The 16,253-nt window shown below is 29.0% G+C and overlaps 1 protein-coding gene across 1 annotated transcript in view; it reads right to left on the bottom strand.

The window, feature by feature from the left end:
* Positions 1–16,253, bottom strand: part of LOC129981290 (low-density lipoprotein receptor-related protein 4-like) — a 733,213-nt gene that overhangs the window by 171,928 nt on the left and 545,032 nt on the right. Inside the window, exons 5-6 of the mRNA XM_056092063.1 lie at positions 13,065–13,184; positions 10,136–10,252 (exon numbers count right to left, since the gene is read on the bottom strand). Of these exons, the coding sequence (XP_055948038.1) occupies positions 10,136–10,252; positions 13,065–13,184 (237 nt within the window). The remainder of the gene's footprint in view (positions 1–10,135; positions 10,253–13,064; positions 13,185–16,253) is intronic.

The raw sequence follows: 16,253 nt of genomic DNA, 5'->3' as shown, positions 1-16,253 counted from the left end.
ATTCGTAATAAAATATGTTTGCTTCTTGAATTTTCTTTTCTTTTATCAATTTTAAACGTTAAATTCCTTTTACAAGCCTATACTTTCCTATCAGTAGTAGAAGAAGAATTTATCTGATATTTTGGCTTCCCTTAAATTTAAATTTTGATACCACTATCTATTTTAATTTCATTATACGTTGATTTCTATCACTTTTAAATATCAGTTATTTTCATTACATTCTATCTCAAAATATTTTTTAAATATATAAAACGGCTGATTTTTGCCTTTAATTGTTTATATTTTTCAAGTTTTGCTTAAAGGATTTTAGAAAAACGGCTGATTTTTGCCATTAATTGTTTATATTTTTCAAGTTTTGCTTAAAGGATTTTAGAAAAACGGCTGATTTTTGCCATTAATTGTTCATAAATTTCAAGTTTTGCTTTATGGATTTTAGTTTATCCAAAGTTGTGTTCGGTGGAAAGTGTCAAAACTCGTTATCATTATTAATTTATATTCACAAGAAAACAAGAAACAAAGATAGCAAAACCATTGACGAAGCGTACACAAATATTACTACTTTTAGAAACTCACAACACAAACAGGAAGAAAAAAACAATTACAGAGCAATCGTGGAACAAGCTTAGAGATCTCTATCCAAGATCGGTATACAAAATGGAGAATTACTGTTTCTGCGAACTCTCGCTTTCGATAATCTCCATACGGGTATGGAATATACGAGAAGAATCTACTAATCTCGGTTCTTACTAGAGGCAGTGCAATAAGTCTTGTATTTTTTTAACCCTTATTTTTGACGCTTAGATCAAAAGCCACTGGCCTAAGCCATCCTTTTTTATTCTATTAAAATAATTTCTAAATTTCACTTTTTAACAATTAGACTAACATTTTTGGAAATAAATATTACAGATTCTTAGATTTAACAATTTTTAGATGTGATCTTTCAAACTAGAAACCTCATGAATATAAAATTTTCCATTGAAAATTTATTCACTTTCTATAACAATTTTTAACTAAATTCTGAAGGTTTTTCTCATTCTGAAGCGAATCAAGTAAGAATTTTCGGAACAGAATATTTTCTATTTGAATAAATTGGACCAAAATTATTCATTATTGTACAGTCTGGAAATACACAAAAGGGAAATTACATGATAAAAATTCGTACCATTAACCTTTTGTAGTTACCTTGTTGATGTATAAATACGTTGAATATCAATAGAAAATCAACCTGATAATAAATTTGGCTGAAAACTGCAACATTAGTATAAAAGCGCGGAACAGCCTTCAACTTTTCATTCCATTTGTTATTCGAATTGCTTTGTTCACAAATAAACATAATAAGATGTTCCTAGAATCTGAAAAGTCCAAAATCAGAACATTCATTACAATCTAAAAGTTGAATTTTTATGATAACTAACTTTCTATTTGCACATTTTGTATTTACAAATACAAAATGTATTTGTTAATTGTTTGACTCAATATAAATTTTCAAAAACATTTGCTCGAAATACGAAAGCCATTTTTCATTCTAAAATGCAGTTTCTTTTGTTTTCTATAAGCCTTTAAGAATGTTTATTCACACAATTTCTATTTGTTTTATCGGTAGAAAAATAAAATATTTGTCATATGTTATTTTATTTTTCACAGCGAATTAAAATATTTTCTTCATCTCCTGAACGTACAACAAACAAATCATATTTTTGACTTATATCTAACAGCCAGAAAATGTTACGAAATTTCACTGTAACCAGAGGAGACGCTACAAAGCCTTTTCAATCTCCAATACTCCAGAAAAATTTTTGGCCTCAGCTAATATACTTCCTGAATTGGTTACTTTTGTAACTGAAATGCATTTTATACTGGATAATAGTATACTCGAGCTTTTTCTTTCGCCATTGTAAACCGAAATATTCGGTGGTTTTTATGGACTAGAGGCTTCTGAAATACGGGAGTAATAGAAAATTCAGAAGTACTAAGGAATCTTAAAAGTTTTATCAGGCTTGTGTACGCTGAAAGGAATTGATTTTTTTTATCCATATTTCTTCCTCTGTGTGGAATATATCTCAGATAAGAAGAACAAAATCCTTCATTTTTTTCCCTTACTTGTAAGGTTTTTTTTTTTTTTTTTTTTTTTGTTCAAAAAGGGAAATATTTCTTCATTTTTAAGCCGAATAGCGAAGTACCGAACCATAGCGAAGTACCGAAGATGCGACATCTTCTATAAGATGTTTCTTTAAAACATGAAAATTTATAATTAATATTTCTATTTTTCTTGCTTATGCATAGCATGTTGGATTTAACAAAAAACTTTACAATTTATTCATCTATATAAGGCTTAAAAATTTATAAAATATAGCATTTCAATACGATTGTCTGGATTACAAATCCCTATAGCTATTTTATTAAAATGATTATATTTATATAAATTTATATAAAAATTGTATTTTAAATTAATTCTATAAATTTGCAGAATTAATTTAAAAATGAATTGTCGATTTTCTTTCAGTATTGTTCTCGATAATTCCAACGTTTGACAAAGTCATACTGAATCAACGCTTGGACACACTTTAATTTCACTAATAGCCTGTGGCGGATTGGAATGAGCGAAGATAGAACCTGGGACCTTGTAGTTCGCAGTCTAGTAACATGAGGATGATACAAAAGCAATTTCTCGTGCAGCGTAGTTGTTAACTGGCTTATAAGCTGTTCACTACAGACTCTCCCTCCAGTGAGTCGTATGTGAGACGAACGATATGACTGTTGAGTGGTGATGTATTAGCTGTTGATTCTAATGGGCCTGTTGCTGTTGCTGCGTCAAGTGAGTCTAACGACTTTGGTTTGCTGTGGGTAGATGGCGCCACAACACTGTACTTAGGTTGAAAGTTCATCGTCCGAAGTCACCAATGTTGCGAATTGGAATGAGCGAGGATAGAACCTAGAACCTTGTGGTTCACAGTCCAGTAGCATGACCATGGTACAAAAGCAATTGCTCATGCAGCGTAGTTGCTAACTGGTTTATAAGCTGTTCACCACAAGCTCATGCATGATATTGTGTCAAATTATTTTTGTGAAAGTTTTGCCTCCTTTTTGGACCATTTTTTTATTTTTATAGAATCTAGTCAATCACAATTAATTACTTATAATATCTTCAAGACAGCATCTAATGGGTAAATTCCAATGACTAAAAAATTTGGAATTTAGAGACTTAATACACTGCAAAAGCAACCAAATAGGTCAGTGTGAATATTTCAGTTATTTAGAGATTTTCACATCTGTTTGAAAACATAAACACGACTTTGTTGGCAGTAAAAATATCATTTTTGTAATAGAAAATGCTTTGCTTTGATCAGGGAATTATTTTTTTGTCTCTCATAGAGTTATACATCCATTTGGTCACTAAAATAAATATCAGGGACCCGAGAAAAAGAGACACAAAATTTGGCAATTTTCTATCCTTCCTTGTTTTCACTTATCTAAGTGTGAAATACACAATAAAGTCGATAGTTGCATTTTTTACGCAACATGTTGCTCTTTAAATCTTTACCGGCTTAAACATTTCCATTACTAAAAGCTCTTTAAAGTCAAAGGAATCTGAGCATTCCAGCTTTAAGAAAATGAATCACGTTTGTAATAAAATCCATGGGTAACGTAGTTTACTCTGATTGTAATAATCAAATTATTTATTTTGAAAAATGCATAGTGCAATACTTTTTATTTCGCTTGTATAATATTTTAACTCGTTTATAGTAATTAAAGACATAATAGAATTTATTTCTTCATCTCTACACCTCACATATGACGAAATGTTTTTTGCTTCATACAAGTAAGACATTTCATGCATTCATTTTCAATTGTATTGCATTCTAATTCTAATACCATATTATTTTCATTTGTATATCATTTATTGCATTCTAATTCTAATACCACATTATTTTCATTTGTATATCATTTATTGCATTCTAATTCTAATACCACATTGTTTTCATTTGTATATCATTTATTGCATTCTAATTCCAATACCACATTGTTTTCATTTGTATATCATTTATTGCATTCTAATTCCAATACCACATTGTTTTCATTTGTATATCATTTATTGCATTCTAATTCCAATACCACATTGTTTTCATTTGTATATCATTTATTGCATTCTAATTCCAATACCACATTGTTTTCATTTGTATATCATTTATTGCATTCTAATTCCAATACCACATTGTTTTCATTTGTATATCATTTATTGCATTCTAATTCCAATACCACATTGTTTTCATTTGTATATCATTTATTGCATTCTAATTCCAATACCACATTGTTTTCATTTGTATATCATTTATTACATTCTAATTCTAATACCACATTATTTTCATTTGTATATCATTTATTGCATTCTAATTCTAATACCACATTATTTTCATTTGTATATCATTAACAGAAAAAAACTTTCCATAATTTAGTTTAAAAATTTTCAAACCTTAATCAATATTTCTGTAGCTATATTTTTTTGTTTATCATAAATATATGCATAAATATTTATTTTCTTTCAATATAATACTCGCATAGTAGGCGAAGGATAGCGCTTGCGCCTGAAAAATAAACCGATCAATCATTCAACATAATACACCTTCATCTAAATCAAATCAAATAAAAATTGTATGAGCTCTAAAAACGAAAATAGGCCTTCCAATAAATGCGTTAAATATTGATTCGGGAGCATAATTCGACATACTGAAAGTTTAACCAAGGGAACATAAGAATTTTGAAGTATTATTAACTACGTTTATTAAACATCGAAATATCAAATGCATTTATTAAAAACCGTTTGAAGGCACAAGCATGAACATGAGATAATTAATAAAGGGTGGAAAGAATCAAGAACAAATAAAAAATAACTTATCAATGATAAAGTGTTCTTTTGCTGATTCAGAATCTATTTTAATCAAAAAAATATTTAAACTCTAATAATTAAGTACATACACTTAAAATAATCAATCAAATATCCAGAACTTTAAGAAAAATATAAAATCGACCTAATATAAATGTACTAGAGTTTCTAAACTCATCTTGGCCCAGAATTGTGATAAACTTCTACTACTACTGCAAAATGTCGTCAAAGATTCTCGCGAAGTTTCCTCGAACAAGATGATAAGTTATCGACCGACATTACATTGCAAGTAAATTGTCCATCCTAGCAACCAAATGGTCACCACTGAGGCTCCGAACAAAATTCAACTTCTCTTCATTTTCTAAATCTCTTTTAACAGTAAGTAAGAAGAAAATCGACATTCTTTTTTTTCAACTTGTCTCTAAGGAGAGTGGAAGGAAATGGGAAAATATCTTGTGGAACTTTTCTGTTTTTTCACTTTGGCGCTGTTTGTGTGGTTGGGAACATAAATTCCCACTTATTCCCACGGGATTTCGCCCATACAGATGAACAATTTGAGATTCTGAGTGAATGGCAACCCATAATATACTATTTGTTGTAATATCTTGTGTATTTTGCCCTTTTGAAACCCAGACTAACATTGAGTTTGTTGAAAGCATCAAAGGAATAAAAGGATTGCTATTTGAGGAATGGGAGCGTGATTGCAGGCATTTAGTGTAAAAGTTAAAAGAAAAAATAGAGGAATATGTTGAGATTTTGTTTCATGCTGATATGCAAAAATGTAAGGATCATTATTTAAACTCTGATGTACCATAAATAAACAAAAATAGTTACCAAAGTTACTTCCCTCTAATTAAGAACAGTTATGAATTGTCGTCTAAATCACCATCAAGATTCGGACATTTGTCGCATTAGTGGATTAGATTCCAATTCCCTTTTTACCCTTTTTCGCCGTCCTCGCCACGAAAATTTCTGTTTTTCCTCTGTTTTTTGCCGCATTAGGTTTGGTTTGGTTTGGTTATATTAACGTCCCGTTTGAAGCAACACTTGGGCTATTTTAGGACGGACCTCGTAATTTTGAGCCGTGGTCAGATGACGAGGACGACACCTGAGCTTGCACCCCCCTCTCCACACCACACCACACCACACCAACGGGAGGACGTTTGGTCAGGACGGATTTAACGTGCAACTGACCCCCTTACACGACGGTTCTTCGGTGGAATCGGGTCTCGAACCTGAAGCCCTCCGGTTCCGAAGCCGAGACCTTACTACCAGGCCACCGTGGCCTTTTTGCCGCATTAGAACAAACAAAAATACAAACTCAAACAAATGAACATTTACAAAGCATTTTAAACGTTTAAAGATTTAAAATGTAGAAGAACACTTGAAGCGCGTTACGGCCACCTGAAGTTTCACTTGAACGCGTTACAGACGACGAAGATGTTAAAGAGCGTCACCGGCAATAATGCGCAATAAACTTTATCGTTCCCTTAATGTTTCTCATTAGTTTAGTTTTGGACTTATAGCCAACCCGTTCTTCAAATCAGGGGAGATATGAAAATCACTCGGCTCTAAAGCAGGTTCTCAGTGAAAAGGACAAGGAAGCCAATCTATTGCAATAGAGCACCTTGTATTATAATTTGATCCAGAGGTTCGAAATAAAAGAGAGATCGGAACCCTTGTCCTCCAATTTAACAATTCCTTGCATCTTCATAACATTTATGTTGAAAAGTAACTATATTTTTAAATATGGAAATAAATTCATTTTATTCTCTATTCCAAATTTTTTATGATCCATTGGAATGTGAAACTAAAAGTCCCTGTATTTTCATCTTGACTTGATCAGATGAAATAAAAGAATTATAATACCATCCGGGTTTTACATTTCTGTTTATAACGTTTCTATGTCGTTCAACAATTTTTGTTGCTTCTTTTAGACTTCCTGATCTTGCAACTTTATAAAGTACTCAAGTCTACATTTGTGGAATTTTATGCGAAGTTTGATCATTAAACGTTCTTGGAACAATAAACTACTGTTGGAATGCTTTTGCACAATGAAAAGTAGTAACATAGCTAAATTTGAATAGCAAAAACCTTTTAGGAGATGTTAAATTAAAAAATTAGATTAAAAAATTAATTTTTTTGCTGTTATAATTTTTTAGTAGTGATAATTTTATATTTTTGCTTGTCGTGTTTTGGATATTATAAATTATCGTCCATTATGTGTCTTACTTACTTATTCTGTTTTCGATTGTTCTCGTTATATCTTTCAAGAAATTAACTCAATAAAATATTGTATATATTACTCAAAGTTCTGCATCTCTCATTTCAGACTTTCATAAATATCGATCTCCAACTAACAAATATTTTATACTAAAAAATTTTCATTTAATCTGAATTAATAAGATGGAATCTTGAAATAAAAATCTTAATATCAAGTAATTGAAATTTTATATTTATTTAATAAATAAATATAAATGGTTTTAAATAATTTTATAACACTTTTGATATTCTAATACTGCAGATTATATTGCATGTCAGAATACTGTCTTTTTATTAATTTTCATAAAATGGCACATTGTCTGCATTTATAGTTAAAAAAGCAATCTCATCATGAGGCCATTTAATATCAGAAAGCGAAGAAAAAAATATGCGCATGATAAATGATAACAATAAATAATGACGGCTGCATAAACAAAAATGCGTGTTGCCAAAAGTGATTTTGATAAATTAGTGTTAATAAAAATCTGTTCAACATTTTTTTATGAGTTTCTGCAGACACTGTACAAAATATTTAGCCAATATAAAAATCAAATGTTTTTTGAAATCAGAATAAACATCTAAAACTCTTTATTTTTAAAAAGTATTAACAATTTAATAATTTAAGCTGTAGTCCAACTCCAGAATATATTGCATGCTAAAAGTTTGGCTTCGTCCCAAATTATTAAATCATACAAAAGAAAAAGAAGAAAAAAAATAGTTGAAAAAAAAACACACCCATCCCATCATAAGTACTTCTAATATCACGCAATGAAGCAAAACAGATGCACATGATAAACGATAACAAAATATGCAATGACGACGACATAAACAAAAATGTGGATTACCAAAAGTGACTTTGATAAAGTACTGTTAATATAATCCCGTTCAACATTTTTATGACTCTCTGCAAATATTGTACAAAGTATTTAAACAAGAAAGAAAGAAAGCTTTTAAAGTATCTGTTTTTTTGATACAAGGAAACCCTTTTCCTTCACGTAACACATTATCCGGGTCACTGGATGTGGTTGCCATCTCAAGAACAAGAGAATTTGTTTTCTAGATGAAAATTTATGTTTGGAAGTAGGGAAAACTTTAAAAGGTCTCTGTAAGCTTAAAGTGTTTAAATGAATAGAGAAATAATCGAAGCGAAACTATAGTTGTAAAAAAAATTGGCATTTTAGAATGCCTGAATATTATGGAAATGTTTATTTCTTTTTGAAGAATTAGTATTATTAATTTTTGGCGCTTTTCAAAAATGGAATTTATTTTGCGAAATGAAAATTTATGTTCGGAAGTTAAGAAAACTTTTAAAGTTTTCTGTAAGTACTGGGTTGTTCATATTAAATTTCATCATCTCAAAAGTCTCTGGAAGACGTTCTATGTGTTCAAATAGCGAAAAATTTAAACAACTTTTTCAGATGATGCTCTCATTGTTTATTAAATAAAAACGTAATATAAAAATTTAAAAAAAAGTTTTTAAAAATACATAAAACAAAATGATTAAGAGACATAGTAATTTCATAGTAATTCTGATCTTTTTTTGAAGACTGAAAAACTAGAGTATGATCATGTCAGTGAAAAAGTGAAGCTGTTTCAAAATATTCACTGATCACCAGCTTGTCTGTGAAAGGTTCTTGTAGCAAATGTCAAATAGCGGTAGCTGTTTAAGAAAGAAGACCATTGTACAAATATGTTGAATTCTGAATATATCCATGTTGTTGAAGCTCTGAGATCACAGAACTCCCCAACATGCTATAACACAATTTTCTACATAGGAAAGGGGTTTGAATCCTTGCAAAGGTGACTTCATCAAAAAGATAAATAAAATAAGGGTTGGTTGATTGGGATGTTTTTGGCGCAAGAGCCATTCTAGGATAAACTGCAGCAAGCATCCGGTTAAATATAATGCAATATTTTTTATTTTTTTTTGAATTTCTGCATAACTTTTTTCTTTTATTTCATAAATTATTAGAATCATTTGCACATTAACATGCTCTGAATTATTAAAGACATTTTATTTGCATTTCTCAAATATTTTTATATACTGCTATCTGTAAACGAAATTCTGTATTAATGTTTTATTTAATATATGATGAGTTCATTACTTGAAGTACAAATGAAAATTTATAAATTTATAAAAGCCAATAGTAATTGTTCTTCAGGAATAGATAATTAATGTACAGTGTATCAGCTTACAAATATTAATAGTGGTAATTAACTAACTGTGCATTTATGGGCTTTCATGTAGCCCATACTTTATTGATTCAAATAATAAGCTCCTGCAATTAATATTTAATGTAAATTATTTTAATTATACTTTAATTTAGGTATGATTTATTTAAAAGTTGCAATGTCGAAACAATTAACATTTCTTGTCTGTTATCATGCCAAAATTGAAAGAATGATGTTCCTGCTTTATTAATCGTAACAAAAAATATTTATATTTATCTACTTTCTGTATTATCTACTTTCTGTATTTATCTACTTTCTGTATTTATCTACTTTCTGTATCTTTATTTGCAATAGTTCCTTAGTATCATTTAAAAAATTCAAAAACACAAAAATACTTTTAAAAAACCTTTTAAACTATTTTAAAAACATATTTTTCTTCGCTTTCTTCATCTAATAAAAGTGAACTGTTGAAGGTTAATACCTTACTTCAAGCGCAAAGCAAATGGTATTTCATCTATTTAGCTATTTTCGCTATTAGTTGTCTGCTGTAATGGTTAATGTCAAAGTTGAACCAAATTAATTATCTTTATCCCTTTGATGGAAGGCAACGATGCTTTGAATTTTGAAAAAAGCATTATCCACACCAATCTTTTTTCATTATTTTGCAAATTAGGAAGATATGCACCAAGTACATTTTATATTAGTAAGAAAAGCTCGTTAAAAATCAGAATTTTGTCGCACATTATCAAAGCAGGATAAGATTAAAAAAAATATTTAGAATGAAGTAGAACATAAAAAATGCAATTCGAATCTTCTTACCGCATCCATCTTCATCACTGTTATCTGCGCAGTCAAATTCTCCGTCACAACGCCACTGTCTCTTAATGCACCTCCCAGCTCTACACTGGAATTCCTCTTCACTGCACTCAGGCATTTCTATAAAAAAATGAAGAATTAGAGCAAAAAGTGATAATTATATACGGTTAATACATAAAATAATTAAATTGTGAATATTTTCCTTCGACTATTATTGAAAGGATTTTAGTATATTAGGAAACGATGCGATTTATAGAACAATATAGTTCATATAAATGATGTTTATTATTCTATTGTAAACCTCATTTCATGAAATTATATATTGTATCCTATTTTAGTAAAGAATCTTTGATTGTTATATTAATGATGTTACGAATCTGTAATATTTTTTCCCTGCGAATAGGAACTCACAGTAAGAGACATTTATAATTATTTAAATATCTGCTATATGGATGTAAAATGAATGTTCCTTTCCAATCTAGACTACAGCTTGGTAAATATTGGCGGCTTAAAATAAATATGGTATTAACAATCAAGGATATATGAATTTTAGCGTCTAATTGATATATTGCCCTAATTCTTGAATTTTCGAGAAACTTCAAAAACAGGACTGATTTTTTACAGAATTCCATTCCACCCCAAAGGAAGGGCGTTTGATCAACATCAAAGCCAAATTTAACAAGTTCATAGAGCACGTCCGTGGCAGTAAAAGTAAAAAGCTGATCAACAATTGCCTCTATTCATTCACCTTTAAAAAATTTATGGGTTTTTGTTCATTTTCTTTTATATGATAATAATACTTTATCATAAAAAAAATATCTGAAAAACCATAAAATTATTTTTAAAAGGTCTTTTGTTCTATATTTTTTTCCGTTATCAGCCATATCTGATTACTTTAAAGAGAACCCTTTGACGTCAAGAAATTTCATAACTGGCCTGGTAGTTTCAGCTAGTTCAGATGTTTGAAAAAATTATTATGAAGTTTATTTCTCTATCTCAAAGCAGACTTAAGATCTTCACTTATATGCTTAACGTTATTTCAATTCTATTTATTCTTATTTCATAATTGCAAATTTATTTTCAGAAAGGAATTCGTTTCAGAGAATACTTTGATTTTCCCTATTATTTCAGTAACTCTTTTCTTTATATTTTCCAGGAACTCAAACCAGAAAACAAATACCAGAGATCTCAGTCTTTGAAAGGGCTAATTTATTTATTCTCTCATGAATTTACAATAATTAATTTTCTCTCTGCATTACAAATTATATTTTGCTGATCTAATCATGGAAATATAAAAGAAAATCATGTTCTTTTTTTTAATTCGATTTTCGCATCTTGCGTATCTTTGTATATCAAATTAAGTGTCATTCTTTTCGTAACATTCTTTTCGTAATCATTCTTTTCCTAACATTCTGTTCGTAACATTCTGTTCGTAATCATTCTTTTCGTAACATTCTGTTCGTAATCATTCTTTTCGTAACATTTTGTTCGTAATCAGGCATTTCGTAATTTCTCCAAACAAAGAAAATTTTATGACCATACTGATAGGATCCAAGTAGCTTAGAAAACTAATTTTTTTGATAAAAACTGTATCAAAACTTTTTATAGCAACATAAACCAAAATAATCACAAAAGGTCAGATTTAGAAGAAAAAAAGATTATAAAACTGCTTTATTAATGAAAGTCAGTAAATTATTTAATGTTAAGAGAAGCAGCATAAATGAAATATAATGGAAATATTATTATTTTTCATTTATACTCTCTTAAAACTATCTAGAACGCAATAATCCCCAGGATAAGAATTATTTTAACAAACAAATATTCTATGAACATTTGATTTTGTCAATTATTTTTCATCATTATTCCTAAGTGATTTTGAACTGAAAGTGATTATTGGACTTGACTATATAAAGGTATGATAAAATCCATCCATTATTACACAATCAAAAGCTTTTGACATATTATATAACACATTTTATTAAATTTTATTGTTTTTTAAAGATCACGTTTTCAATGAGCTAATCATAGTGAAATATTCATTTTTCAGAAAATACATTATAAAACTTATTTGCACATTAGTTTCTCTAAAGATAGTAGAAATAAATTTTAATTTGTAATTATTTTAACAGATTAGCTTGAAGTAAATAACGAAAGCTGGGTATTTATAGAATAAATATAAATATTTCAAATATTAGTTGTAGAAAATTTTACTGTAAAATTAGAATAAACCAATAATTTCCAGTTTTAAAATGTCACTATTTTCGACTTTCTTTATCTCTCCCATATGTTATTGAATCTTTTTTATAGTATAACTTCTGTCTTATATAGAATAAAAATGTTTTATAGTTTACCAAGTTTCTTCTTCATCTATAGATCATAAAATAGAATTCGAAATTTTCTAGAAAAAGCGCCTTTACAAACTATTCTTAAACTTATCTTAAACATTTTAAATTCGTTTTTATTAACATGCTTTCTTCTCTATCTATTTGTCTGTTTGGTACAAATTTTGCAATCGATTTCAAACTAACTTCCCGATAAGCTTGAAATTTAAAATTTTAAGTATAGCTCAGAACTGGATAGAATTGCAATATTAATTCACTTTATTGTCTTTCTTTATTTGCCTGTTCAGTAGAAATTTTGAAATTGATTAACCTTCATCGAAAGATGGCGCCATGACTGGTCATGACCTCACCGGGAAATTAGTTTAAAACCGAATGAATATCTCATATACATGAAACTAAAAAACATAATTACTAAAAATTAATAAACAACGTTTTCAAAATTCACTTAAGGGTATAGGACAATGTGTAAGATGTTAGGAATTTATAAGGAGCTAGGAAAAAATATTTTCATCTTTTTAGTCTGTTTTAAAAATGTGGTACATATTTTTTTTATTTAAATAATTATTTTGGTAGAATGGAGAAACACTCACGACATTCCCGCTCGTCCGACATATCATCGCAATCGTTCTCTCCGTCACATTTCCAGTCGACGTTGATGCAAAGACCATCATCGCATCTGAACTCCCTATCCCTGCACGCAGCTTCCCCGGCTGAAAAGACAACATGAAATTACTTTTTCAAAGCAGTTTATTTAACAGTTTAGCAAGATAAATTAAATCATTAATGAAAAAATTCTATGCACAATCTTATTAACAATTTTTTATTTAGCGACATCAGCTGAGGTCTGACAAAGAGCATCCGAATATATAATAAGGCAGCTGAGTTGCTGAAAGAGCAACTCATCGTTTTCAAGAAAAAGTGCACATAAATTAAATAATTCATGTTACAGAAAGAAAAAAAAATATTAAGCATAAAATGATTCGGTATAATTTTATGTCTAAAATTTTGATTTATCATAAAAATCACTAAAATTATTTTTACTTTCATAAAATTTACTCTTACGTAAACCTGCATATGAACAGATTAAAGTTGCAGTGATATGATAAATATGTCATTCGGAAACAAAAATGTTGCAAATTTATCCAAAAGAGCTACATGACCCAAATTTAATTTTAGGATTGAAATTGTTTACTGTTTAAAATTCAAAAATTAAGTTTTTTCTTAAAAAAAATTACTTACACCACGGAAACTTTAAAACACTCATTTAGGGCTTCGGAATTCATTGAGAAAAGATTTCATGCCTTTAATCGGGAATTGAAAAATTACATACAGAAAAAAAAATAATTTAAGTACACTTTGACATCTGACTTGATATACGTTATTATAAATTTTATTTTAAAAATGAAAATGACTCATCTTATTTTAATAGTTTTAAAGCAGATAAAATTCAATTTATTCCAAATAACTTTATTTTTTGTGAAAGTAAGATATTCTCAAAGAAATATATGACCCTTAAAGTTTCCGCATGCAACTTTCTGTCGTATATATTATTGTTGACAATTTTTCATGAATGCTCTATTTTTTATACCATTATATATTTTCGAAACATTCTATATACATTTGGGTTTTCAGTTAAATTTCTTTTTTTCCCTTCTTTACATTCCTATTATTTTTATATTGGTATCTGAAATTTAAACGCATTTAGATTAGATTCGGATTTCGAGATTTTTCAATAGCAATATTTTCAGAACTTTTTATGGAATTCCAAAATATATTTCATATTATCATTCAATTCAGCAACTGTTTCAAATACCAGAATCATTCTTCTGTTAAGCATATTATATCGGCAAACCGAATTCAATAGAAACAATGGAGACTAAATTTTTTTCTCCTATAAATATGATTGATATTTGTAAACAAACGGTCGCAAGCAAGTAGCGGTTGCTGAACCTTTCTTCCGTTTTTCGTTCAAATGTAAACATTTCTGTTTTATAATAAAAGTGAGGAGGAGGCTGAAAGTCGTTTTCATTTAAAAATGGATAAGCTTGTATATTTCAAAATGAAATCTTGTTGTTGTATGATTATAAATATGCTTTTAAACTTTTCCCAAATAATAAGCATTATTTTCTCTATTGAAACCAATGGAAATTTAGAAAATTTGTATAATTTCTTTATAATTTTTATGCACACCAGAAAATTCTACCAAATAATTTGTCTAATTCAGCAGTATTTTAAGAACAATTGTGAGATGTTCATTTTTGCTTTCTTCTATACATAGTACAGAGAAAGTATAGTAATCTTCAAAAAATTCATACTCAGGATTTTAACTATTCTGTACGATTTAGACTTTCCTGAGTTCGAAAAACACATTTTTGGAAAATGTCCGTCTGTCTATCTGTCTGATTGTCAATGACAAAGATAACTCAAAAACGCTTTGAACTAGACAGTTGAAATTTGGCACACAGTCTTTAAACCAAATTTACAGATATCTATCAAATTTTGAATAAAATCTGTACGGTGGAAATCCGTCAGTCCGACTGTTCGAATATAAGTTAATACAATAACTAAAAAATGAATAGATATCCATAAGATTCGGTACATAGGTTTAACATCTATAGTATAGGCACCTATCAGAGTTTGAAACAAAACCTTCGGTTGATTGTCCTATTGGTCTGTATTTTCGGAAACATTTTAAAGCGATAATTTAAGAACGAAGTGACAAATATATCAAATTAAGTATGGGATTTTGTGGCTACAAGTGCAATTTAGTGTCAAATCTCTGCTTCAGTCGATTGAAAAAAACGTATCTAAATCACAAATTCGATTTTCGAATACTATTATCCCCATACCAGGGATTAATCGTCAAGAACGACATGATAGACTCAGTAAAAGTGCTAAATTCGCGTCAAAAGTTAATATTTCGTAACTATTGTGTGCCAAAATCATGCAAGACGTTGTCTGGTATGACAATTTTATAATAGAGTATGCGAGAAAGGTTTGCGGAGACCTCTCCCGCTGTTTTAATTTGAGATTACAGGGCAAAACTATTTCGATTTCAGTCAATTAGTTAGTTACTAAAATGGTCCACTTTACTTATATGAATAATGAATCAACTAATGAAATCATATCATCCATAATTTTCTTTAAGAGTGCTATGCAGTCTGCACTAAAATAAACTAATATTTTGCAATGTGTTATTATATTTATTTCTAAATACAATATTATGATCCCTCTTTTAATAGTTATTATCAGCTGCCACTCTGCAGATAGTAATGCTAATCGACGCCATCACAAACTTTAATTCTACACGTCCACACGTTTAATCCTTAATAACGAACAACAGTTTGTCAAGCATTTGACTCATAAAATTTTATGCAATGCCATTGTGTAACGAAATCCATTAAAAGAAATATAACTAACGTTGCCCCCTGTTTTCTTAATTAGATAATAAAAATGCATTTTTTAAAATAAATTGTTAACAGATTACATTGTACATAATAAATTGTTAACAGGTTCAGTTATAACATTGTACATAATAAATTGTACATTACAAAATAAATTGTTAATAGATTCGGTTAAAAAAAAACAACTTTAAAACTATGATTCCAGTAGGAAAATTCAAGAATACCATGACAAAAAAAAAAAAAATTAGTAATTTTTCCAAGTAAAGTAAAGTTCCAAAAGTAATTTTTCCAATTTTTAAAAATTGCTATGGAAAATAGAACCCTCTCACCATGCCATCATGGCTCTTATTAATATCAAACACTGAAAAATTTGAG

Source organism: Argiope bruennichi, chromosome 8, assembly GCF_947563725.1.
Source record: "Argiope bruennichi chromosome 8, qqArgBrue1.1, whole genome shotgun sequence".
Taxonomy (NCBI): domain Eukaryota; kingdom Metazoa; phylum Arthropoda; class Arachnida; order Araneae; family Araneidae; genus Argiope; species Argiope bruennichi.
Note: the sequence above shows the minus strand (reverse complement) of the source record. Positions and strands in the feature narration are given on the sequence as shown.